This window comes from Macaca nemestrina, chromosome 2 (genome assembly GCF_043159975.1).
Source record: "Macaca nemestrina isolate mMacNem1 chromosome 2, mMacNem.hap1, whole genome shotgun sequence".
NCBI classification, from domain to species: Eukaryota; Metazoa; Chordata; class Mammalia; order Primates; family Cercopithecidae; genus Macaca; species Macaca nemestrina.
In genome coordinates this window covers 151,800,848-151,827,524 of record NC_092126.1, presented here as the reverse complement: position 1 = coordinate 151,827,524, position 26,677 = coordinate 151,800,848, and the positions used below count along the sequence as shown (strand labels likewise).

The 26,677-nt window shown below is 53.9% G+C and overlaps 1 protein-coding gene across 14 annotated transcripts in view; it reads left to right on the top strand.

Moving 5' to 3' along the window:
* The window catches only part of LOC105477737 (IQ motif and Sec7 domain ArfGEF 1), a 392,170-nt gene that overhangs the window by 322,289 nt on the left and 43,204 nt on the right, over window positions 1-26,677 (top strand). For all 14 annotated transcript variants that reach the window (XM_071092237.1, XM_071092239.1, XM_071092238.1 and 11 more), the window contains one exon: window positions 24,670-24,964. In XM_071092237.1, coding sequence (XP_070948338.1) covers window positions 24,670-24,964 — 295 coding nt within the window. The remainder of the gene's footprint in view (window positions 1-24,669; window positions 24,965-26,677) is intronic.

Below are 26,677 nucleotides of genomic sequence, written 5' to 3'. Positions count from 1 at the left end.
ATCACCATTCCAGTTGGCATGTCCAGCCACCTCTCTTGCATACTTCTCCGTCCCACATCCCTTCTCATTAGAAGTCCCTCTGGGTATCTCATCTCAATCTTCCAGCTGCAGGGAAGCCTGCTTGGATCCTTCTGTGGTCTGGGTTGGTAATGAACAGCTGCTCCCCCAGCCTCAGAACATGAGCCAGAGGTCTTGGAGGTTGAGAAGCCTCGCTTGGGTATAGCCCACAGTTCACGCATCAGCCTCAGAGCAGGTGGGTCCCATTTGCTCTGGAGCACCTGGTATGTGGTTCCATGGGAAGCTTGGGGGAGGGTTAGAGGAAATCAGCCCAGTCCCTGGCCTGTGGAGGCAGAGCTAGATGCTCCTGGGGCTGGCCATATCCCCCTCTCTAAACCCAGATGGGATGCAGCATGGTCCAGAAACCTCAGGGGACCCCCCCCAGTCTGTAACAGGCCCAAGATAACCACTCCCAAGTCCAGCTATGCCACCATGCACCACTCTACAAATACAGGCTTCTTTCCAAAAGCACGTGTGGCACTTTGATGCTTTGCTGTTGGAGCCTTGTGACAACATAGGACTCTTCTTACCCTCGTTTTTTTTTAAGGGTACACACACTAAGAGAACCCAGTGACTGGGCCAGAGTATCACATGGGGAGCCTACAGGAGAACCCTAATGTTGTGATGGAGGCCTCTGGAGGCCCTGGGATTTTCAGGCCTTCACTCAAGGAAGTCGGACTATGAACTGGTTGCACTAATATTTACACAGCTTCAGTTCAAAAACGGACAGGACTGACAGCTGCATAGTCAAACAGTGTGACAACTGGGCAAATAGATGTTTCTGGACAGGATTGGACAGGGTACCCAGGGCTGCAGGAGCTCAGTATATGTGTGTGTACATGTGTGTGCATATGGTTTTATCTGTCTGAACTCTGCAGACTGTGGAATCTTGGTTTGCCTGGAGAATCTGGAATCCAGGGCAGCTTGAGACTTAAGGAAAGAAGGGCCTGGGGAAGCAAACAGATTTTGTTTCAAGTCTCAGCTCAGTTTCGTGAGTGTATGCAAGTTACCGCATCCCTTCAGTCCTGTTTCCCCTTCTGTGAAAGGGAATGATAACACTGCTTCATGGAGTGCTCTGAGAATGTGGGTGTCTGAAGGCCACTGCACAGCTGGCCATCCTGAGGACTCCAGTCAAATGCCATGTTTGTCCAAGTCAGCACTCTGCTCTTCCCAAGCACCAATGACCCGCTGGATTTTCTTTCTTCCTGTTTTGTAAATTTCCTTTGAATTTTGATGACTTGTGGAATATCCGCCCAGTAAGCACAGGGGCAAGATGATGCACAGCCCAGATGGGCTTGAACACCACCGGAGGCCTTAGGAGAGGTCTGTGGAAGCGTATGCGTGTGTGTGTGTGTGTGTGTGTGTGTGTGTGTGTGTGTGTGTGTGTGTAGGGGGATGTGCTCAAAGGCTGTTGAATGTGATTTATCCTTTGTCCTCAAAAGCAAATTGTAATGAGTTTAGAGGCCATTAAGGCTCTTGAAGAATTAATTGGCATGGCCTTAGAGAATCTGGCTGCTCCCACTGTGTGAGCTGCTGCAGAGACAAAGTTGATGGCATTTATGGTGGAAATATGGCATGGTGCCACCTGGACCTGCCACTATCCTGGCTGCCGTGGCTGTACCCCGAATTTGGCAAGTGTCCCTCCGAGGCCTGGCCCTGTGGCTAGTACCCCGATGCCTGCCTCGCACAGCGCCTGGCCCCATGGCGGACATAGCCAGTTGTCAGTGAATGAAAGCATCCATAAATGCAGGTGTTAACAAGTGCACACATGCTCTCTTGGGCTTGGAGGAGTGCGTTGTTCTCTGGAGAGATGTGTATGACCCAGGGGACACATAGCTTTTCACTTTCCTGTGTTCCTTTATATACACAAACATGTACTGAGCACTGACTTTGTACCAGGCCCTGGGCTAGATGTAGTAGCACTGAGGTTAGCGGTGTGAAATGGTACATCACAGAGCACAGGACTTGGGGATCACACAAAACCCTGACTCCACCTCTTCCTAGCTGTGTGGCCTCAGATATGTTGCCTCCCATCTCTGAGTCTTAGTTTTCTCATCCATGAAATGGAGCCAAAACAAACCCCCTGGGGAGGGTGCGGGGATGTGCAGCTTTGCCTGGTGACTGATGCATACAGATGCATCCCCAACAAATGGTAGCTATCATCACCATCATCAGTATTATCACCTTTTCCCTTTTGTGAAATCGTTGCTGAGTTAAAATGATTCCTCACAGTTTTCTTTTTGGCTGATTTGTGAGGTTGAAGACTGATTTCTAGAGTCTGTGTGGCTTTTTGTGAAGTTGTCCTTCTTGGGGTCCCAGCTGCTCTGACTTGAATTTTTTTTTTTTTTTTTTGCCTTGTTCATAGGTACCTGCAGCTTTGCTGCTCCTTGGAGGAAAGGCCCATTCTTTCCGTTTTATCTCCTCGGTTTGCAGTTTCCTGACATGGTGATAGTTTGATTTGAACTTAAGGTCCCCATGGAGACCCATAGCAAGAGTCCCCTCCCTGTTTGTAAAGATGAGACACTGTGACTGCATTTGTTTTTTCCTCTTTGTTCAAAGCTCAGTAATAATGATAATAGCAGCAGTTGCCATTTAGTGCTAAAGCTGCTAGAGTGCAAGAGTTAGCATGTGAACTCGGCCTGCTTGGCTTCAGGGTCTGTGTAATTCATGGCCAGGCTGTGCTTCTTCTGGGATTAAATAATCTTTGGCAAAATATGTCACCATCATGAATGGAGCCTTTTGCTTCTTCCCTATACTGCCACAACAGGTGTCCGGTATCCCCAGGCATCAGGATTCCCAACATGTTCCCAAATGTCTCAGCCCACAAGCTAGTTGATGACCACTCACCGGGCCTTCCTGGAATCTTGTCTCTTTCCCCACAGAACCCAAGAGCTGCATCCCCAGACTCTCTGGCAGGATTCTGGGACAGTGTCCTTTGCACTTGCAGGCTCTTCAGGGTAGCATGCTTGTGTGCTGTGCGCAGCCCCAGGCCAAGACTCTGCTTGGAGCAGGGTCCTGAGGACTAAAACTCACTGTCCCCTGACTCACTGAGGGACCCATGCCAACATGACAGGCTTCTGCATGATGAGGAAACCCAAGGCTAGGGCTTTTGAATCATTGGAGGACATGCAAGTGTGTGGGTGCTGAACTTGATCCCACGGGAGGGGAAAGGGATCATTAATAAACTGGAAAAATTGGAACGAGTCCGCAGCTGGGAGGAGGCCTCCTCATTCACACAAACTGGAAGGGTTCTCCCAAAATCCCCTGCTGCCCAGACCGGATCAGAGTCTGTCTGCCAACATGAATACTTTCTCCCTGATGCCATTTACAGAAGTCAGTGGTGTTTGCTTTTCTATTTCTGGCTGGGAGGGTAGGTGGTATAATCATGAAGTGCATGGATACATGCAAAGCATTTAAATGGTGTCTCATAGTAACATAGCAAGGGCCCGGTAGATGTTAGTTGTAATCATTGTTGTCTTTATTCTGGCTGACCCTAAGCTCAAAGGTCTCCCATCCTGAGAGAGGAAGCCTTTCAGAAAGACCTGTCCAGAACTGGCCCTGATTGGCCGTTGGTTGTCCCCCTCCCCAGAGCCCTGGCATCAGTCACCCATCTCATCCCATCCCTCCCTGGGCCTCAGTTTCCACATCTATGAGAATGAGCCTCTTGATCCTTGTAGTCATTTGCAGATGCAGGATGTTTAGCCCAATGGTTAGGGAGGCAGATTCTGTAGTCAGACTACCCATAACTCTAACTCCAACTCTAACGCCAGCTCTGCTCCTCATTGTCCCTATGATCTTGGGCACCTTCCTTAGCCTTTCTGCGCCTCAGTTTCCCCATTGGTAAAAGATGGATGACAGGAGGAGGCCATGGAGTTGTTGTAAGGATTCAATGAATGAATCCATGTAAGTGCTTAAACTGCATGGTCAACACCAGATAAATGGCATCTTTTAGCTGCTGTTTTAGGCCTAAGAAGTTTGACTGTGTGGAATTGGACCGTGTTACTTGTTTGGGGAGATGTGTTCCTAGATGGGAGTGGATTATTCATCTTTTTGGCCACAGACAAGACCAGGGTTAAAAGAGAGGGGTGCAGAGAGATAGTGGTGAGGGGAAGAAGTTAAAGGGCTAAAGGACTGCAGGCTGCTGGTGGTGTGACAGATGGCATACACAGTAAGAAGTGACTAAGCCCATGGACTTTAGCATGTGCTTGTAGCGTGCTGTCCAAACAGCCCACAAACAAGTGGATGGTTAAGGGTATTAAGAAAATCACTTTGCCTGTGGATTGGGGAAATTGCAAAGTAAGGCAGCTTGCTGTTGGGCTGGGATGAAGATTTCTTTAGACAGGATGGGCAAATGGCCTGCACCATGTGTGAGAGACACCCTGAGGTGTAGGGACATCAAGGTAGAGGCCCCCAGCCCTGTGTCAGATGGAGCAGAGCTGTGGCACCTCTGGAGCCTTCACCTGGTGGCCTATGCTAAACTTCTGAGGCTTTGGGCAGGTCTGGCTTCCTGGTGGTACCTGGGGCTGCTTCTGGAGCCTAATAAGGCCCAGAGCTCCAGAGCCTGACCTCAGGGGCAGTGGCCTCCAGTCCCTGGTTCTGCTGCTCAGTCCTCTCTAGCTGGTCTGTCTGCCTGGGAGGGGAGGCAGCTTGCTGCAGTGGGCAGAGGTGGCATTTGGAGCTGGAAAAACTTGGATTCCATTTCTGCCCCTTCCTGGATGTGTGGCCAGGGCAAGCTGGTCCCCACTGCAAGCTGCTGCCTCCTTGTCTGTCAAATGAGAACAATGGAGGGAGAGGCAGTGTGGGTAGCACACACACAAAACAGGTGACCATGCGTGCTGACAGGAAGGGGAAAGGAAGTCAGCTGGGTTTGGGCAAAGCCTTAACTGTTTTTGGTGGGTCTGAAGTTGGCACAGGATTGAGACTGGGGCTGGAACAGGCTACAGAATGAAAATGGTGATACTGGCATTTGAATGGCCTTTGAACTTCACACATACCTGTCTGATTAGAACCAAGAACCTTGTGAAATCATGACATTATTCTCATTTGACAGATGAGGAAACAGGCTAGAAAATGAAAATGACGAATTCAAGCTCTGCAGAATGTAGACCTGGTCCTCTAGTTAATGTATGGAGCCTCTTTCCCCTCCCTGATGTTGCTGGGGAGCAGCATGTTAGAATGGAGCCTGAGGCAGAGGCAGAGAGGAGCTGGGGGCCAAGGAGGAGCCAGAGAGACAAAACCTGCAGGCCCCAGCTGTGCGCACCCCAGTGGCAGCATTGGGTTCCCTGAGCATCCACCATGGATGGCTACAGAGGTGCACTACCATCAGCAGAGTGGAAGGAGAATCGTTGGAAGCGCCACCCGGTGCCTGCAATCTCAAAAACATGTTCACCAGCCCCAGGAAGTCATCTGGGCTAAGAACCACCCTCAGATTCCTTGACAGGATCAGGACAACTGTCCACCCGAGATGATGGGGGAGAGGGGCTGGAGTAGCGCCAGGCACCTAGTAGGTGTTCAGTAAACGCCAGCTGCTGTGATGACCCCTACCCACTGCACTGCTATTCTCCCCAGCCGTCATCATTATTACCATTGCAGCGCTGCTATTCCCGTGGGGTGAGGGTGGGGTGGAGAGGAAGTGTTTGGGGAAGCAGCTCTTTCCTCTGCTGCTAGGGGAGGGGGAGGTGCGGTCGCAGAAACGTGAATTCTCTGTTCCCTCTGGGCCATTCATTGACTGTTCTCAGAGCTCAGAGCCGTCATTTAAATGAGCAGGGTTTGAGTGTTTTTTGTTTGTGCTTAGTAAAAATGGCAAAATGGCCCAAGAAAATAATGGGCCTTGATGTGATAGCAGAGTCTTAGCGTTATTTTTAGCTTTTTGTTATGTAAAATTTGCAGCGTACAAAAGTAGAATGGTATAATGATATAATGATCCCTATGTGCAGTTTTATTTCATTGCCCTAGATTAGTTTTAATCCCAGACATTTTGTTGATTTTATATCAAGGACCTGTCTCATGGTTGGCCTCATTTCTAGCTTTGGAAAAGTTGTATCACTGGGGCGGGTGCCTAGGGCAGGCCACAGTGTCCCTTGAACAGCCCTTAGCTGTGTTGGGCCATCTCGGGAACTCTGAGCTTGAAACAATTTCCCAGCCTGGTGACCAAGTAGCTTCTGACCCATTTGGGATGCCCTGTGTCTGGAAGTGACTGGAATAGGCTAGGCCCATGACTCCTCCATCAGACAGGGCCTTCCTGGGTCAGGGTAGGAGAACTCGCTTCTCTTCCGTCTCCCTAGGACCCCTGGAAGGCAGGGCGTGGAATGGGCTCTCAGCCTCTCTCATCGGATCGGGGGTCCCCTGGGTGGTATTGTGGCTCTCAGCTTCAAGCTCCACAGGGTCTCCCTGTTGCCCTGGCTTTCCCCTTGCCAGATGGTATAGCCAGGCTGCGGCCCCTGCCACCCTCCCAGACCCGTCAGCCCCTCATCTTGCTGGGCCCCTGGGTGGCCATTCAGCACTGGGGGTCCCTGGGCCTCTGCCCAGCCCTCTTTCCTTTTCCACTTCACGCAGTCTCTTCCTTCCTGGGGTTTCTGATCTGGCTCCAGCCCAGGCCCTGACATCCTGCCGCCCACCCAGCAACCCTCTCGAGGGGTCTCATGGGCACCTGTAAATCTGTAAGTTCCAAAGGAACACGTATTATCTCCCTCTCCCCAAATTGGCTTCTCTTCCATGACTTCATCTGATCCTCTTGGGCTTCACTTAGAATTCCAAAGTCATCCTGGACACCTCCCGTCACCTTTACTCGCCTTTGTCATCATCACTGGGTGCCGTGCCACCCCACATTACTGCTGGGCTTAGAGGCAAGGGCTGACACATTTCAGCCACTGCCCTCAGTATGAATGTGTGGTTGCTACCCTAGCTCCTAGCACAGTGCTTCGTACATACAGCACCCCCAACACAGCTTAGTTAAAAACAAGCCAAAGTCACACCCTAGGCACGGCCACATCCCAGCCAGGCGCCCCTCGTGCTCCCCAGGTATGGGTGCTAGTGTGGAGTCAGATGGTCTGCGTTCCTTCAGACCTCTTCCTCTTTGGCCTGCTCACCTCCCTCTAGCCCCCATGGCACCATGCAGTGTAGCAAAGTGGTAACAGCCCTAAATCGTGACAGTGGCAGCAGCTACTCTGTGCATTTCCTGGGTGACAGGCCCCAGGCTGAGGATTTGTGTGTGTGTTATCATATGGCCCTCACAGCAGCCCTGCTGGGTGAACAATACTCCCATTTTATGACTGAGAAACAGACACAGAGAGGCCAAGTCATTTGCCCAGGGCCACACAGCTCCTGCCTGCTGGGTACCAGACAGTTGCCACGGAAGAGCTCTGTGTGCCAATGTTGTAGGTGGGGAAGCCGAGTGGGATAGTGTTTCCTACCCCCAGCCTTCATTTGTCCCCAAGACCCTTTCTGTGCCCCTGCACTGGGTGCTGTGGGCAGATCGCTGACTTGCCATGGGGCCTGGCAGCTGCTGTGCTGCAGGTCTGGGCAGCACCTGCACCAGGTCCTGCAAGGGCAAGGGGAGTTCAATGGGCAGACAGGGTGGTGGACTGGCCCTGCAGAGGAAAGAGCGTGACAGGCAGGGAAGTGGCCCAGCCAGCCTCGCCCCTCCTCACGTCCTGTGTAGTCACATGGCCTTGGGTAAATTACATCACTTCTCTGTGCCTTAGTTTCTTCATCCACAAAATGGGAAGATGATATAGTACCTACTTCAAAAGGTTGCTGTTTACAACACCAAGCGTGAAGCCGAATGTAGACTGTGGACCTTGGTGATGATGATGTGTCACTGTAGTTCATGGACTGTAACAATGTGCCACTCCAGTGTGGATGTTGATAGTGGCTGTGCCTGCCTTGGGGCAGTGGGTACATGAGAACGCCATACTTTCCTTTCAGTTTTGCTGTGCACCTAAAAAAGACCAAGATTGTCTGGGCCAAGATGGCCACAGCGCAGGCCCTGGCTGGCAGGGTGGGCCATCTTCTGCGCGATGGGCATCTGTCTCCTTCTTTCTGCCCATACCCTGTCCAGAGCTAGCCTCCCCAGCCTGTGCCTCCAGCCTGGCTCTCCCGGAGCGTCCCTGGGGCCCAACCTAGCTCTGTGTGCTGGAGCCTGCCACAGAGAACTGCTTTATTTAAGTCCATTTGGTGTGTATGGAAATAACTAGAGGCCTCTGTATTTAATTTGGCTCAGCCAGGAAGATTTTTGGCTCTGTATGTGTGTATATTCTGAAAAATCTTTCTGAGTGAGCCCAGGGGTTGGAAGCTTCTGGTCATCTCTGTGCACTCAGAACCAACAAGAACCACCCTCCTTAGCCAGGGGCAAGCATCTGGCAGAGTGCAGGCTATAGGAATGGTTAATGAAGAAACTAAAGGAAGAAGGGGAGAGGGTGAGGCCATGCAGATGAGGTCATGGCAAGGGAAGCAGTCTTGTAAACTTTGTATCTTGAGACCAGGTAAGCTGTGGCAGAGTGGAAGGAAGGAGGCCTTTGGAAGCATAAAGCCCTCTACGCAGGCACAGAGATGGACATATCTGGTTTCCTGATCCTGCAGGGCTTAATTTGGCGCTGGACTGGGGAATACTTCTCCTGATGTCCCTCTTTCTCTGACCTGGACAAGCCCAGCCAAGACTTGAGGAGTTGAGGGGATTGAGCCTTCCTCTCTGGCGGATGGCACAGAACAGAAACAGCTCCACGTGGGATTTACAGTTGACAAAGTGTGTCTTCCCTCAATTCCCATGCTCCTGTTGGGCAAGCAGGGCAGGAGTGATGCCCATTGTGCAGATGAGACAACAGAAGCCCAGAGAGTGGAGGGCCCTTGCCTGGGACCACTCAGCCTGGAAGTGGGGGAGCTGTAGAGAGACCTGGTCTCCCAATTGCACCTAGAGCTCCCCACCACGCTCCCCAGGAACGCTTCTGGAGCCGTTGAGCATTCCTCCAAACTCAGGTTGGCATTCTCACAGGTGGACGGAGGGGGCTGCCGAGGGTGGGGACAGCTTGAATTTGAACCTCAGGACATCCTCTTAGAGTCCAGTTTTGGAATAAACACCAGGTATCAGATGACTTTGAAAATTATATCCTAACCCTATGAAACTTAGGAACGAGGGCATCTGGTGAATTGAGGCTTGGTGGTTATGATGACCATGGGATTGTGGATTGTGGTCACTGTGATGATGTTAATTTGCTAGAGCCTTGTAAAAACCACACACTCACAGGACCCAGTGGAGCAGAAGGCCTTGGTGTTCCCACTGGCCATGCAGAGCTGTGGGAGTTCTTGAACCCTGCCTCTCGGGAATTGGTGTTCTAAATTAGGTTTCTTGGGAACAACTGATCCCAGGCTGTAGATCCTAGTTCTTTTCTTTGCGTTGGGCCTAGAATTTTGGTCCTGTCTAAGCATCATAGGCAAACATGGATGCTGCCAGTAGGCAGGAAGAGAAGTGGTGACCCAGGTATGCGTGGGCGATAGGGAGTGGTGGGGACTGTGGCAGTGGTGGGGATTGTGGTGGTGACGGAACATGTGCTGTCTGATGGATGCGGCTGCCACCTCGCTTCATCTGACTGTTATCAAGTGGGAATATGGGCCCAGGGTGGCCAGGTCCCCAAGATGAGTCAGAAACTTAGATTTTCATATGAAATCTTAAGATGCTGAAATGTTAGTGATTCATTCTAGTTTTTGAAACACTGGGCCACAGAGAGCATGTTTTGTGGATGAAGTTGGGCCAGGGGCTGCCAGTATTGGAGACCTTGTGAACCCCCCACACAGAATCTGTCTTCCAGAGAGCTCTGTGTAGTCCGAGGTCTCCTTATGGGGAGCAGCCGGGCAGGTGCTAGGTCTCCTGACCAACTCTCCCAGGGGCGAGGCCAAGGGTCCCTCACCTTGGCCCTGGCCCAGGTGGCACTCGAGAGAATAAAGGGCTTTGCCCAGCCCCTCTCTTTAAAGGCTGCCTGTCCTGGGGTTGGCTGCAGGATTGGCGTTAGGGGATGACTTTTCCTGTTTTAGGCCTGTTGCCCTGGGTTGGGGCCCCTCTGTGGCACTGATAGTGATGCCTGTAGTGGTGACACCTCACCAGGCAGAGGCCCTGGCTGGGACTGATTGTAGGGTGTTTGTATCGGCCCCCAGTCCAGAGCCTCACAGCCCCCCTGCCAGCTGGCTCTCGGCCCAAGTGAAAGTGCAGGTTGCCAGCCTGTGGAGCCAGTCTGCCCCCTGCTTCCTTTCTGAGGCCCCGCCAGTGCCCAGGCCAGCCCAGCAGGCCTCCCGGGACTGTGGGAGGGTGGGGTGCGCACAGGGCAGAAGCAGCACACAGAGAGCTGAGCCCAGGGCGTCCTCAAGGGGTGGAGCTGATCTCAGTATTCCAGGTTCCTTGGTGACTTGAGGCCTGTGGGACAGTGTTTTCAGCGCAGTGAGCATGTGTCTGTACGGTGGAGAAACTCACAGTTTCCATAGTCGTTTGGTGTCTCCACAACCCAGCTGCAGAGCAAAGGAGGGGTGTGGACACAGCTCCACAGTCACGGGGCTCTGCCAGGCTGGGCTGCGTGTCAGCCGTGTGACTGTTGAGCCCCTGTCCTCTCTAGGCTTTGGTGCTCCCACCTGTAAATGAGAGAGCAGCAGCCCTGCCGTCAGCCTGTGGAGTTGTGGGAGAAAGAGAAGACAGCCAGCCATGCCTTGGCACCGGGGACCTGTTCTGCCCTGCTCTGTGGCTCTCCATCCTGAGCGCGGGGCATCCTGTCCTGACCCCTCTGTGTTAGGAGTGCCGGCATCTACTTCCAGGGTTGTGCAGGTCCCCTAGTCACTAGCAGCATCATTCATTCATTCAGCAGATTCAGACTGAGCACCTGCCGTGTGCCCAGCCCTATTTAGGCACTGTGGAAACTTCAGTGAGGAAAACAGACAAACACTGCCCTTCCGGAGCTGACCTCCTCATGGGGAGAGAGAGAAATAAGAAAGCAGGATAAAAGATGGAGTCAGATATGGAGCCGTGCTGTGAGGAAACCTAACAGAGATCCGGGGAGATGGCCCCTGCGGATCCATCTTTTCCTTCCCTCCTGCTGAGGGAGACCCCTCTCCCCCATGTTTGTCATGCAGCCCCCATCAGACGCCCTGTGACATTCCCCAGGGCCTCTCCCAGCCCTGGGCTCCAGGCTGCCATTGATCCACAACCACTAAGGCCCTCGGGCTCTTTCCCATGGAAGCCCCTGAAGCTGTGAGGGGGCAGGGCAGATCTGATTCCAGGTTCTAGGGGCTGCCCTCTCATCCCCAGCCTGTCTCCTGGAACCTGCATTCTCATCTCCAAAACCCACTCACTGGGCTCTTTGAGTGAGAGGGCCTCACAGCAGCCATGGAGGGTGGCCTGGCCCCTGCAGGCTGATGGTACTCTTTATGTTTGGGAGCGAGGCCTGGGCTGGGGAGGCTGGAACCACCACCTCCCTGGGGCTGGAAAGACTGCCTTTGACAGGATAAGGCTGCCTTGGCTGTGTGGCCCTGGGTTCACAGGACATAGAGACCTTTCTTTGTGCCCTGCCTGGCTATGTGCTGATGAGAATAAGCCCTGTCTGAGGACAGGAGGTCTCTCCTGAAATAATTACCCTCTAATTAGGCATGGCATTAGCTGTTGGTGGGGCTTCCTGGAACACTCCCACTGACTCCACTGTGAGGCCATGAAGGGGCAGCCTTGCCCCCACTGTGCAGTTAGGAAACCAAGGCTCAGAGAAGTTGGGGTTCCAACTCAAGTGTTGGACTGTAGCCCAGAATGTTGCTGCCACTCGTGTCATGACAACATTAGGGTGGTAGGTGCCTGACGGAGCTGTACAGAGTGCTCGGGACCAGAGGGCAGGGGCAGCGCGAAAAACTGTATCTTCCTTCGTATGGTTGGGTGGCCTGAGAAGCCCCCTGTACCCTGACTGCTGCCTGACTCCTCATGCCACCTGCCCATCTCGCCAGCAGCTGCTGACATATAGGGAGATGCTGAACGTTGGATCAGTAAGCAAAGCTCTAAAAATAGCCTTCCGCTTTGAAAAGTTCATTGTTCGAGTCCTATATTTTTCTACATATATAAAAGCCACTTCTGGAGGCTTTTTAGTCGTTAAAGATAATGCTACAGCCTGAGGCGGAGCTGGGCCGGGCCTTATCTGGGCCTCAGCAGGGCAGGCCTGAGGCCAGGGCAGGGGGATGTCAGTGAGGCCGATCTCCGCCCAGGGTCCTCTTCTCTGGAGGCAACTGGACAGTCAGCCTCAGTGTCCCCCGCGGATGGAGGCCGGGCTGCCACGGCATTTCCAGGCTCTGAGGGGCCATTGGACAGGTCTGTCTACGGCACACGGAGACCAAGAGGCACGGAGACAGCACTGTGGGTGTGCTCCCTGCAGCCAGGCACAGGGTTGGAGGCATTCTGCGTTTCCCCCTGGCTTGCTCAGTTCAGACCTAGCTTCCTGAAATTGTCCCTGGCTGAGCCCCACCTTGCTGGGGGGATGAAGGATCAGGCCCCGTCAGCAGCTGACTGGCCTCCCTCCCTGCCCCTCAGGGAACAGTGAAGCCCCAGAGGAGGGTTTCAGCCCTCTGGTGGTGTGCCCACCCACCAGCCCGACCTCTTCCTCCTGTCAGGGTCGCTGCCTGTCACCATTCATATATGCTGAGGTCTCTTCCAGCTTAAACCACATGCCTTCTTGGAGTCCTCATCCCTCTTCTGCCACCTCCCCATCTTCTCTTCCTTCTCAGCCACATCCCTCCAGTTGTCTTCAGAGGCCTGAATAGAGTGAGGGAGGGAGCCAGCGGACTTGGGGAAGGCTGCGCTGAGCAGCAGAAACAGCACCTGCACAGGTCTTGGGGTGGGAGCATTCCAGAGCGGAGAGGAACAGCCAGGAGGCCAGGGGGCTGGGCTGGAGTGACCAGGGGGTTCAGTGGAGGGTAGCAGGAGGAATGGCTGGGTCCCGCAGAGTCTCCTGGATCAATGGGAGGACTTGGGCTCTAAATCCCACTAAGTGAGAGGAGAATGTGGTCAGGATTGTGTTTTAACAGGACCCCAACTGCTGGGTGGAGAGGAATGGGGTAGGGTGGCATGTGAGGCTCGAAGAGCCTGGAGAGGCCGTGGCGGTCACACAGGGAAGAGATGAGGGCCACACAGGCTGGCAGATGCGGGATCTGTGTTGAAGGCGGAACAGCCCGATGTGCTGACAGATGGGGAGGAGGGTCTGAGAAAGAGTTGCCAAGAGTGACGCTCAGTGAGCAGCTCCGAGGACCCCAACCACACCCCATTGAGATGGCAAGGCTGTGGGGAGCTGGCCTGGTGTGGGGAGCTCAGTTTGGAGCCTGAAGTTGGGCTGTCCACTAGGGCTCAAAGGGGCAGTGCCTGGGCAGCAGGATGTCTGGTTTCTTGGGTTCCTCTGCAATTCCTGGATATCCTCATTTCTCCAAACCTGGGAGCTGGGTAAATGCAGAAACCCTCCTGCCCCCACCTTCTCCCGCTGTGCCCTGTAGGGGTGGCTTCTGGATTGTCCCGTTTTAGATATGGTGCTCCGGGTTAGCCAGTGGAAGTCACATGGGATGTTCAGGTGGCCGTCACCTCGTGCCAGTGCTTCCTACAGGTTCTTACTCTAAATCTTTCCATGTGAGGGCCACAGCCCCACCATCCCCTCTGTCCCAGACCTTGGCAGCATCTGGAGGCTCTGAGCACGGGACTCAGCGTCTGTGCCCATTACGTGTGCTCCTCCAGGGCTCACTCGTTCCCTCTCTGTCCACCCTCCCCAGGTTTCCACTGGGGGTACTGCGACTGCACCCCTCCTGCTCACCACTAGGTCGTGTTCATCCGAACCCTGCCTGCCAGGGGAGGCGACCAGCGTTGCTGGGCCTTATCTAGAATGTCCTCACCCTACTGCTCTCTAGGAAGGACCTCAGGAGTCTATAAGTCCTTTTGGTCAGCAGCCAGGCATCATTCTCCTAGAACTGCTTGCCAGGCTGTAAGGCTTTAGGCATCGGTGGGGATGCTGCCTCCCCTCAAGACCAGAGAAGGGGGTATGGCTGACTGGCACTGGAATGGCCTCCCCTGGGAAAGCCCTCACTATTCCTGTCTTGCTGGCTACACCAGTTAATTCTATTTCTCTTCTTTTATTATAATTTTTTTTTTTTTTTTGAGATAGAGGTTCACTCTGTTGCCCAGCTGGAGTACACTCCAAGTTTCACTCTGTTACCCAGTAGTGCAATCTCAGCTCACTGCAACCTCTGCCTCCCAGGTTTAAGCAATTCTTATGCCTTAGCCTCCTGAGTAGCTCGGATTACATGCTTGCGCCGCCATACCCAGCTATTTTTTGTATTTTTAGTAGAGACAGAGTTTCATCATGTTGGCCAGGCCAGTCTCAAACACCTGGGCTCAAATGATCCATCCTCCTCGGCCTCCTAAAGTACTGGGATTACAGGCGTTCGCCACCATGCCCAGCCCTTTTATTATAATTTTTAAAAAGTTTTTTAGAGGCAGGGTCTTATTCTGTGGCCCAGGCTGGAGTACAGTCATGTAATCATAGCTAACTGCAGCCTTGAGCTCCTTGTGCTCAAGGGATCCTCCTGTCCCAGCCTCCTGAGTAGCCAGGACTACAGGCATGAGACACTGTTCCCAGCTATTTAAAAAAAATTTTTGGCTGGGCCCGGTGGCTCACGCCTGTAATCCCAGCACTTTGGGAGGCTGAGACGGGTGGATCACGAGGTCAGGAGATCGAGACCATCCTGGCTAACACGGTGAAACCCCGTCTCTACTAAAAATACAAAAAATTAGCTGGGCATGGTGGCAGGCGCCTGTAGTCCCAGCTACTCGGGAGGCTGAGGCAGGAGAATGGTATGAAGCCGGGAGGCGGAGCTTGCAGTGAGCCAAGATTGTGCCACTGCACTCCAGCCTGGCACAGAGCGAGACTCCGTCTCAAAAAAAAAAAAAAAAAAAAATTTGGCTGGGCGCAGTGGCTCACGCCTGTAATCTCAGCACTTTGGGAGGCTGAGGCAGGCAGATCACGAGGTCAGGAAATTGAGACCATCCTGGTGAACACTGTGAAACCCCATCTCTACTAAAATTACAAAAATTTAGCTGGGCGTGGCGGCGGCACCTGTAGTCCCAGCTACTCGGGAGGCTGAGGCAGGAGAATGGCATGAACCCTGGGGGGCAGAGCTTGCAGTGAGCGGAGATCACGCCACTGCACTCCAGCCTGGGGGACAGAGCGAGACTCCGTCTCAAAAAAAAAAAAAAAAAAAAAAAAAATTTGTAGAGATGGAGTCTCATTATGTTACCCAGGCTGGTCTTCAACTCCTGGCCTCAAGTGATCCTCCTGCCATGGCCTCCCAAAGCACCAGGACTATAGACACTTGCCATCATGCCCAGCTAATATTTTTTAAAAATGCTTTGTGGAGACAGGGTCTTGCTCTGTTTCTCAGACTGATCTCAAACTCCTGGCCTCAAGCAATGTCCCACCTCAACCTCCCAAAGTGCTGGGATTGCAGGCGTGAGCCACCGCAGCTGGCCAATTTTATGTCCCTTCTTTACACACTCAGTTTTCCTTTGAGGTCCATTTCTTTGTGTCCTTGCATTCTGCTCCTTGGGGCCAGGCTAGCTCTTGGGGACTACCACCAGTCCCGAGAGCATTCCAGAGTGGGAAAGACTAGAAAAATGACATGGATTTGAATCTTGGCTCTGCTCTGTGCTCTGCAATCCTGAGCAAGGATCACAGTGGGCCCTTCCTGAGCCTTCATTTTCTCATCTGGAGAATGGGAAGAGCAGTGCTTTCTTGACGGGCTCATTGCAGGGGTGAAATCTGTGTACTTAGCTTGTGCTGGGCTCCCCCATTGCATAGTGGCGTAGTGGGTGAGCATATGTGTGGGTGACCCACCCCCAGCCACATCAGCCCAGAAAGACTGATTTTTCTAGACCCTGCTTGAACACCTCCACTAACCCTTAAAGCAGCCCCTTCTTTTTTTTTTTTTTGAGATGGAGTCTTGCTCTGTCGCCCAGGCTAGAGTGCAGTGGCCGGATCTCAGCTCACTGCAAGCTCCACCTCCCGGGTTTACGCCATTCTCCGGCCTCAGCCTCCCGAGTAGTTGGGACTACAGGCGCCCACCACGTCACCCGGCTAGTTTTTTGTATTTTTAGTAGAGAAGGGGTTTCACCGTATTAGCCAGGATGGTCTCGATCTCCTGACCTCGTGATCCGTCCGTCTCGGCCTCCCAAAGTGCTGGGATTACAGGCTTGAGCCACCGCGCCTGGCCACGCGGCCCCTTCTTAAATTGCTGAACTGTTCAAAACTGCTAGCTGTCTGAAGCTCCTGCCCCTGGCCTTACAAACCCACCTGTTCTCTCTGCACCAGGACCACCCTGCGGAGACCTGGCAGGGGTGGCGGCCGCCCCTCTCCGGCTGTGCCGTCCTTGCTCTTGCTCAGAGGATGTGCCCCACCCGCCCCCCAGACCCTGCCTGGCTGTGTCCCATCCCTCCCCGAGACAGGGGCATAAAGATGAAGATAGCCCGGTGCAGAGCAAGACCATCCCCTTCCTTCCTCTGGGCGACTAACCTTGGTTAATGTGGCCTAGGCAGAGAAGAGCCACAGAAAGCCCCAAGAGGGAGCTTGTGAGGGCTGGAAATGAATTGTGCCTGCCCAGTCTAGGCTCCCTTTCTGGAAATCAGAAACCCTGAAAGCAGAGTGTAGGGGAAGCCACGAGGCCTGGAGGCGTGATGGGCATACGTACTTCAGGAGACTGTTTTGCTCTGGCCTGTGCAGACTGCCAGGAGTCTGGCCTGAGGCTGCTGGCATGGACATTTAACCACAGACAGGCTTTCGAGATTGCCTGCTTCCTCTAGCATGGGGCCTGGCCCACTCTGAAGAGGGTGGCTTTGCTGTGTGATGTGGCCACCCGCTGGCCACACATGACTACGCTTATTTCTCTGATTTATCTCATAATCATGCACAACCCCAGGACCCCTAGGCTCTGGACCCAGCCCTGTCCAAGCTGCCAGCAGCATGCTTTTCCCCTGAGCAGCTGGGCAGGAGAGGCCCTGGTGTGGGGTCAGGTCCCACACAACCCTGTCTTATACTCACCACCTTGACTGGGTGACTCAACTCTTCCATCCCTGAGTTTGTCATCTGCAGAAGGGAGCAGTCCTAGCTACCTCCCAGCGATGGTGGTTGAGTTACAGGTCATGTATTTTAAACACACCCGCCACGGCATCTTGTACCTGGCAGGTTTATGGAGAAGTTGCTGCTGTATAATTCAGACCGTGTATATCTGTGTTTGCGTATGTATATGTGTGTATATACATGTGTGTATGCCCCCTCCGTAAGAAGTTGCATAAGCACAATGGGTACGTGTTTGGGCTCCCTGGCCAGACTGCCCATATGCCCTTGGAGATGGGTGCCACCTCTCCGTGCCTGCAGGGTATTGGGAGCACTGAATGGGTTCCATATACAGCTTAGAACATCACTAACCATATAAACATTCGCTGTTACTACCATTGTCGTTGTCGATGTTGGGGGTGAACAGTAGGTCACTGCTTTCATCTTGTCCCCTCATTGGTGCCCAGAACCTCCCCTGGCTAACATTTTTCTTGAGAAAAGTCATTCATTACTTCATAGGCCATAATTAGAGACATCCGTGACTGAGAGGCCACAGCCCCCCGCCCTGACTCACTCCCTGGCGAGTCAGGACGTGGCATCCAACAGGTCTGGGCTGAGGGGCTGGGGTTGGACTGTTTGCCTCTCTCACCCATCCCCATGAGCTCCCCAGTCCAGGGAACGGGCCAGTGGAGGGTCTCTGGGTCCACCCTGGGGTCAGGCTCTCCAGCCTGGAGGTGGGTGTCTCGCAGAGACGGTCCCAGCAGCAGGCAGGGTGCAGGGCAGGTGACCCTGGCTTGGGGCACTAGGCTTGTCTGCCCTTCTGCCTCTAGCTGCTGGGACTTGTAGATCAGAGAATAACCCGAGACAGTCATTGAAAATGAGCCAAGCACTTTCTTAAGGACCTCACTGTGTCAGCTCCACTAAGTCTCCACAGTCCTGTGAAGTAGATACACTAGTTACCCCCATTTTAGAGGAAAGGAACCTAAGGCACAGCATTAGTTCCCCCTGTGGTCACACAGCTAGTAAGCAGTAGAGCTAGAATTTCACCCAGGAGCTTGCTTAGCCCCTTGCTTGGCAGAAAGGCTGGGTGGGGCGGGGCAGCAGGAGGAAACTCTTCAAGTTGTGTTCTGTGTTCCTGTGAGGTGTCCATTGCAACACTGTCCTGTAGGGATCTAGCGCCTCACCCAGCCGTGTCCCCACATAAAACTCCACATACCACCTCCATCACAGGAAAGCATGTTTGGAAAACTGGAGATGGGAGAAGAGCTTGGTGACCTTCCAGTGACCAGCACTTGGAGTTCCTGGGCTGGGAGAGGAGGGCTGTCTGTGCCTGAGCCCACGACGGGCTCTGGGACAGAGTATGGATGCATCCACAAGCAGCTCCAGGCCCTTATGTGCTCTCTGACCCTGTCCTAGGCCTGTCCCACCACCGGGGGCCCATCCTGGACATACAGAACTCGTCTCATGGGAAGGAGCAGGCCTCCTGCTCCTGGCCATTCCCATCTTTGCTGGAGGCCAGGGCTTTGGGGGATGCTTGGGCAGTTGTCTCCCACCCTCACAGAGCAAGACTTCCCCATGGTGCAGGTGGACTACACAAGAGATCAGGTGATCCCCGGGGTGGGGAAGAGTGTGTGGAGTAAGGGTGGCCTTGTGGAGGCAGTGGGATTAAGCTGAGACCTCCGTGTAAAGATGGCAGACTCAGGTCATATGGCGCTGGGATAGAGGCTTCCAGCCAGGATTGGAGTCCCTTGTACCACCTTTCTGACGGGTGTCTGACCTGCTGCAGCTTACACACCTCCGATGACAGAGAACTCACCACCTCTTCAGCAGCCCTAACCACGTGAGAGTGTCCTTCATCGGGTCGGGTATTGGCAGTCATAGTTCTGCCTGCAAGAGAAATCTCTAGCCTCAGCTTGTCAGCCTGTCAGAGGCTTGATGATAGGGATCACATCATTTCCCCGAGGCTGCTTTCCTCCCGGCTGTACAGCCCCAGTTCTTGATAGGAGGATACTGTTATACTGCTTCCTGGCATACCGTTATTTGGCCTTGGCAAATAGAGTCCATCTCACATGCTAGCTGGGATCAGTTGTATGGAGTGCTGTGTTGGAATGAGGCTGAAGCATCATCTAAGCTCTTTAGGAGGGAGTCTGTGATCAATTAGCAATGTCTGCCCAGGAGGAGTGGGTGGTGCATGCATGTGTCCCAGGTCTGCCATCCCTGCCCTCAGGCTCTGGACTGTCTGTGCACTGTCTTCTGCTGTGTCTGAGAACTGTGGCGGGCAGCAGGGCTATTTTTGCTCCTGGCTTTTTATTCACGTTAGTGACTGGCTTCTCGGCCACATCATAACATCAGCTCACATTCCTCTTATAGTCCACAAAAAATCCCCAAGTCTTTTTCATAAGAAAAGCCATCAAACTAGATCCTTCCCCCATCTTGATGTTATTTCCACTGTGCATACAGAATTAATTTAAATCATCCCCTTGTCGATGCTTATTTAGGTTATTTCCAGATGTTTATAATCAGAAACAACACTGCTGTGAACATCTTCATATGTACTGCTGCACGCATTGGTCTTATTTCCTTTGTACAAATCTATGGAAAAGGGCTGGGCAGCAGCCACCTAACTCTCATAGAATGTTCCAGAGACTCTGACCTGCCAGGAATTTCAGGGACTTGGAACAGGTGCCTCAGCCCATTCCTTGGTCTGCATGTGGCCCAGGTGTCTGAGAGAGATAATAAATTCAGGGGTACAGTTAAGGACTCACCCTGGTGTGTTCCCCAGTCCTGTTCAGTGGGCTGGGTTTGTGGGAGAAGCATACCCAAGGCAACTAAAGTGGGTGGTGAGATGTCGAGTAGCTGAGCTCAGGAGGTCGGGGCAGGGATATGGGAGCCAGTCTGGCTGTTCTCTAACCCAAAGTCCCACCTAGAGACTCATGTATGCTGGTAAAATGTGACTGTCACTTTACAGCCAAGCTCTGTCACTAGGGCATCTGTGTTTCTGCCCTAGAAAGGGAACAGTTGACATAGGATAGTTCTTCCTGCCCCAAGAAGAAACTGGGTAGAGCTGAGTCCTAATCAGGAAGGTGGGGCTGAGAGCCCAGAGCTTCAGAGTGTTGCTGTAGAGCAAAACATCTTCACGAGTTCAGCCAGAAAATAGTCAAGCGCCCACATCATTTAAGTTTGATAACTTCCTGTACTGATGTATACTCCTTGCAGCAGAGTCCTAGAGTGCCCATGGCTGCATGTACTTGTCAATACTGGGCATTTTCACTTAAATTATCTTTGTGTTTATCAGTTCAGATAAACTCAGAAAAGCTTCTTTTTTAGGGTCTAATACTGCACTGCGTAGCTGCTGATTGGGGCCATCAAGAGGTGATGTCCTCTGGCTCAAAGTGGGTTCATAGCTACATGGAAAATTCCACGCTGTGCTCACTTTTGTCCACGTTTGCTGAAGATCCCTGTGGTGCCACACTGGTTGCAGTAGGATCGCCCAGACATTTCTTTCTTTTGGGATGGTTTGAAGTTGGGTTTGATTTTTTTTTGGACTGTGGAAGGGCTGCCACATTGCACAAGCTGATGCTATTCAATAGACTCAACAGGACCCGGGGACAGATTGAATGGGGGCGTTTGAGTCGGGGAAGGGACTAAACTGATGACCCCCAGGACCCTGGCTCCGGGATGGAAGGGAAGACTGGGTGACTGTCAGACCTTCCCTTCCTGGAGAGGGAGGCCCGGCCTCTCCCAAGCATGTTCAGGACCTGCTGACCCAGGGCAGCCAGGAACCCAGGAGTGCCCAGAGTGGAATCTTGGGCTGCCACAGGCCCAGAAAGTCTGCCCCAGGCCACCACCATCGCAATCCTATCCCCAAAGATGCCCTGCCCCAGGGCCCAAAGCCACCCTGCACTACCAGCGCCAGGCACTCCCATCTCCTGCCCATCGTGAGTTCAGTGGCTGCCGCCTGATCTCTTTCCACAGCCCCGTCTGCCCCACACCGCGGCCAACTGGGAACAAAGGCCCCTCTCAAGTTCTCAGGCAGGCCTGGGCCCTCACTCACCCCCCCACCGTCAGGGAAGGATGCCCTGCTCTGCCTGCTCACAGTGGTTTCAGGCCAGGTTAGAAAGGGCTTGGTGAAGGGTAGAATTCCTTCGGACTTGAGGTGAACATTGCTCCTTCATCCTGGGTCGAGGGGCAGCACAGTGAGGGTCCCACACTCCCCTCCCTGGCAGAGCCTCCCTGCAGCTCAGCAGCAGCCCGTGGACCACCAAGGGGCTTCCTGCTTCAGCTCCAGGGACCTGCAGGGAAACCACCTGTCCATCTCTGTGCTTCTGTGAACCTAGGGTGATGAGACTGTTTTGAATCCTCCTCTTAGGAGTGGAGGCCTGGCTGCATCTCTTTAAGGACGATGCTGTTGTTTCCTGTCAGCCTTTTGCTTGGAAGCACAGATTTGGCCCCTGACTGAAGTGTTTCCAGTCCAGGGCGTGTGTGATGTGTCCCCAGGCTGCAAAGACAAGGCGAGACAGAGGGAGGTGCACAGGCCTGGAGCAGAGGCGTGGGCTCTGGGGTCAGACAGTGTGGGATGGGCTTCCCAGCTGAGGCTGTCACTCCCCTGCAACCTGAGGCTCTGGGGCCTGAAGTCTGAGATGGAGACTCATTTGCTCTTTTGTACAGTTGATTAGGTTGGTGAGTATTGTGAGGTGCTGCTCAAAGCTTTAGCAATAGAATGGGAGGATTTTCAGATCTGTTCTCCCCCTTTCCCCCTACCAAGGCACACACACCAGGCCCAAAGGAGGCTGCTGTGGGTGGGGGCTGCAGGGGAGGGAGTTGGGAGACTCTTATGATGTGGAGAAGAACCTTTTTTTTTTTTTTTTTTGTGAGACGGAGTCTTGCTCTGTCACCCAGGCTGGAGTGCAGTGGCCAGATCTCAGCTCACTGCAAGCTCCACCTCCTGGGTTTATGCCATTCTCCTGCCTCAGCCTCCCGAGTAGCTGGGACTACAGGCGCCCGCCACCTCGCCCAGCTAGTTTTTTTTTTTTTGTATTTTTTAGTAGAGATGGGGTTTCACGGTGTTAGCCAGGATGGTCTCGATCTCCTAACCTCGTGATCCGCCCGTCTTGGCCTCCCAAAGTGCTGGGATTACAGGCTTGAGCCACCGCGCCCGGCCGATGTGGAGAATCTTGAAGGGTGGTGTTCCTCAGATGGCTTGAAGGCATCGAGTCTAACCCACCGTGTTACTGATAGGGAAACTGGGGTCTTGTAGGGAGGGGCAGCCTGCCCTGATTCTCAGTCCAATAAGGGCAGAGCCAGGCAGAGAGCCCTAGGCCCCTCTCTTCATTCAGGCTTTTGCTCAGGAAGCCTCTGTCATGGCCCAGCTCCTGGGGAGTGGGATGGGCATCCCCTGCCTGACCCTGGAGGCCACAGCCAGAAGTCTTGCCCTAATCTGCGGGCCGCAAAGCAGGTGCCGAGATCCACAGCCCAGCCCTGGCTCACGGCAGAATTGACAGCAAAGAGCCGCCACTCCCTACCCCCTGGGCCACTGACTGTGCTCTCTGCTCCAGGCCGCCTACTGGGGCCCCCAATCCGGGCTTCCCTGGAGCCAATGACAGTCACATTCTGCACTGGGCGCTGGGGTCCTGCAGGCCTCATGAGAAGCAGCAGGGACGGAAGCAGAGCAGAGCAGGGCTGGACCCGCTGCCCCAGGCTGCTGTGTGCAAGGCCTTCTATTGGTCTGAAGAAGGCACTGGGAGGGAGGATTGCAGCTGCGTGGGGTCCGTGTGCCCACCTCTCTGCTATGCCCACCTAGTGGGACCTCCAGCCCAGCCCCTGGGAGAAAGGGTCTTTCAAGGTCCTTCCAGCCCAAGGTTGAGTGATCTGACAGGGACAGGGCACCTGGCAGGCTGACTGGACATTGTGTTGGAAACTGTGACGTAACTCTCTCCCTTCCCTGTTCGTCCTACACTGAGAAGCCACCTGCAGCGGAAACTAGCGTCTGCACACAGTGAAAAGGCTTGCGAGTTCCGAGTCGGGATGAGCTCGTCAGCCCGTCCCACAAGGCCCCATTAGGGGCCCTGCTCCCCCATGGTGCTTGGAGACGTCAGAGGAATGTGTACATGTTGCAGGGACAGAAGGTGGTGAGGCGGAGGGGAACACCGGGTCTCAGAGTCCATCACTTGGGCTTGAACGCTGACTCACCTACTTCCTACCTGGGTCACTCTGGCACCCCCTGTAGGCCTCAGTCTCCTCACCTGGAAAGGGGGAGTTGATGGTTCCTCTTTGTAGACTGCTTTCAAGATTTAGAGAAAATGTATATACAGCATTGTATGAGTTTCCGGACTCGCCGTGACAAACACCACACACGGGCGCCTTCGACCACAGATGTTTATTGTCACACAGCTCTGGAGGCTGGAAGTCGGGGATCAGGGTGTAGGCAGGGTGGGTTCCCCGACGGCCCCTCTCCTTGGCCTGCAGGTGGTCTTCTCCTCCTTGGGTCCTCGCATGCTGCTCCCTCTGTGTGCGTCCATGGCCTCATCTCCTCTGCCTACAAAGACACCAGTCAGGCTGGATCAGGACACCCCAGTGACTTTATTTTAATGTCATCACGTCCACAAAGACCCTGTTTCCAAAACACAGTCCCGTGCTGAGGTACTGGGGGCCAGGGCTTCAACACACACATGTGGAGGGCACAGTTCACTCACGGCAACCACCAGCACAAGGGCTGGCCCCATGTAGGCATACAGTACAGAATCACTTTTGTTAATTATTGGAACTTTTTTTTTTTTTTTGATGGAGTCACGTTCTGTCGCCCAGGCTGGAGTGCAGTGGCGCAATCTCAGCTCACTGCAGGCTCCGCTTCCCAGGTTCACGCCATTCTCCTGCCTCAGCCTCCTGAGTAGCTGGGACTACGGGCGACCGCCACCACGCCCAGCTAATTTTTTGTATTTTTTTAGTAGAGACAGGGTTTCACCATGTTAGCCAGGATGGTCTCGATCTCCTGACCTCGTGATCTGCCCGCCTCGGCCTCCCAGAGTGCTGGGATTACAGGTGTGAGCCACCGCGCCCGGCCTTTTTTTAAAGTTTTTAAATCAGTGGTGTATTTAATGCAGGTGGTAGGAGAGAAGGTGACAGAACTGGCTGAGTCAGTAATTGCTGAGCACCTGCTCTGTGCCAGGCACTGCTCTAGGCTCTGGGGATGATCAGCAACCCAGTGACCAAAACTGCTGTCCTCAGGGAGCTGGTATTTGCATGTGGGTGATGGACAGTGAGCAAAATCAATGAGGAAGGTGTATGGGATGTCAGAGCGTGGTGTGCTTCACAGAGAAACTGAATCCGAATGGGTGGGGTGCTGAGTGGAGGGGCTTTGCAGGGTCCTGCCAGCTGCATGTGTGGACTCAACTGTGGGGTGTGAGAAGAGTGGGCATGGGGGCTCCTCCAGGAACATGGTGGGGTTGCGCCCCACGGCCCAGCATCGTGTTCAGGTTTCCTGCTCACCAGAAACTTCTTGCCTCTCTCTTCTCTGCAGCGTCGAGGGCGAGGCCCCCAGCAGCGAGACTGGCACATCCTTGGACAGCCCCTCGGCCTACCCTCAAGGCCCCTTAGTGCCTGGTTCCAGCCTGAGCCCAGATCACTACGAGCACACGTCAGTGGGAGCCTATGGGCTGTATTCGGGGCCGCCGGGGCAACAGCAGCGCACACGGAGGCCCAAGCTACAGCACTCGACCTCCATCCTGCGCAAGCAGGCCGAGGAGGAGGCCATCAAGCGCTCACGCTCACTCTCTGAGAGCTATGAGCTCTCCTCGGACCTGCAGGACAAGCAGGTAGGCGAGCACAGCCCCTTGGGCCACACATGCGAGCACAGGGCAGCTCTGCCCACCATGTATGCCCCCACCAGGCATGGTGGCAGCTCTCTCCCATAGACTCGAGTTGGGGTGCGTGTGGGCTGAGGCTGAGGACTCTGCCCCAGTTCCAACTCCACCTGTGGCTGCTCTCAGGAGCCTCTTGCCCCAGCTGGCTCTTGCTGGCGTGTGTGAAGGACCTGGATTGTCTGGCATTCCTTCTGGGGACTTCCAGAGAGTCGTCTTCACATGAGGCCTTTGCCATGGCCCAGGTTCCACATCCTGCGTGGCCCAGATCTGGGGGATCATGATAGGTATCTGAGCCCAATGTCATCGGGACACACTGGGTACGTGGCCGGCCACTGAGGTTGTAAAGACCCAGGAGAGGGCTGAGGGAGGGAGGTCCTTTGACAGCATGAACAGCACAAGCTCTGGAAAGAACCTCATCTACGGCCAGCCAGGGGAGGCTGCTTGCTGTACCCCTCCTGGCTCACACCTCCCTACTCCTATGGGAAATCCCCCCACTGAAGACTGCACCCCTCCCCCAGGGGCCTTGGCCCTTAGAGGTGGCCCAGACCCACAATGTGCCTAGGGCTGGGCTCGAGGGAGGACAAGAGGCAGCCTCTTGGGGTTGAACCAGGAGAGGAGAATCCTGGGGTGCAGAGGGAAGAGCGAGGACCTGAGCAGTCCCTGGGGAGGCCAAGAGCTCTCGCTTCCAAGTCCCTCCAAGTGCAGTGCACAGTAGGTGTTTTAATAAGAATCTGAGTGAATGAACAGATGGGTGAGTGAGGGAGTGAGCGAGCCAGTGCATGGACAAGCCCCATAGCAGTTTCAGGCTTCAAGAACCTGGGCTCCCAGGCAGCAGCTCTGCAAGCTTTCAGGGGCAGGCTGGGGAGGGCTGTCAGACTCTCCCCAGCTCCTGGGCACTGAGCTCTAGACAGCTCCTCCAGATGCCCAGGTGGCCGCCTCTGCCCCTCCTGGCCCCAGGACCCTTTCCCATCTTCCCCAGACTCCATGCTGCAGAAGCCACCTGGCCTTCACTCCCACCCACACCCATTCTGTGGCCCCACCCGCCCTCTGCTTGCTCCGAGATCTTCCTAGTTATCCTTTTTCTTTAAAAACAATTTTGGGGGGTTTTATTTGTTTGTGTTTGCTGGGAGTATAGATTCAAGTTGCCCTGAATATGTGCTCCCCTTTTTGTCCTTTAAAGAGTATAGTTCTGGGCCTGGTGTGCCCCAACTTCCTAAGGGAGTGGTGCAGATACTGCCTGGGGTTGCAGGATCATCCCCTCTCTTGACAGGGAATCCCCCATCAGCCCCCTCCTCACCTGGCTGTCGGTACTGCCCTGCAACTTAAGCCAGGCCGACACAGTGCAGAGCAGCTTCTGTTCCCTTTATCCGTGATGCCCACATCCAAAGTGGACCACGGTTTATAGTAAGAGATGTTGGCAGCAGAGCCATTTAAACAGAAAGGAGAAAGGTTGGGACTTAATAGAGGCCTTTGAAGAGAATTATATGCTTACTGTGGGCCTAATAGGACTCCAGCTATTCATTTTCATTCCATGCATATTATCTGAACGCCCACCACACACCAGATACTGTGTTGGGTGCCCGTGACCGAGGCAAGGCCCCTGCTCTTGAGCTCCATTGTGGCACAGGAGCTGGACAGGAGCAAGTTAGCAATGCAGAGGCAGTT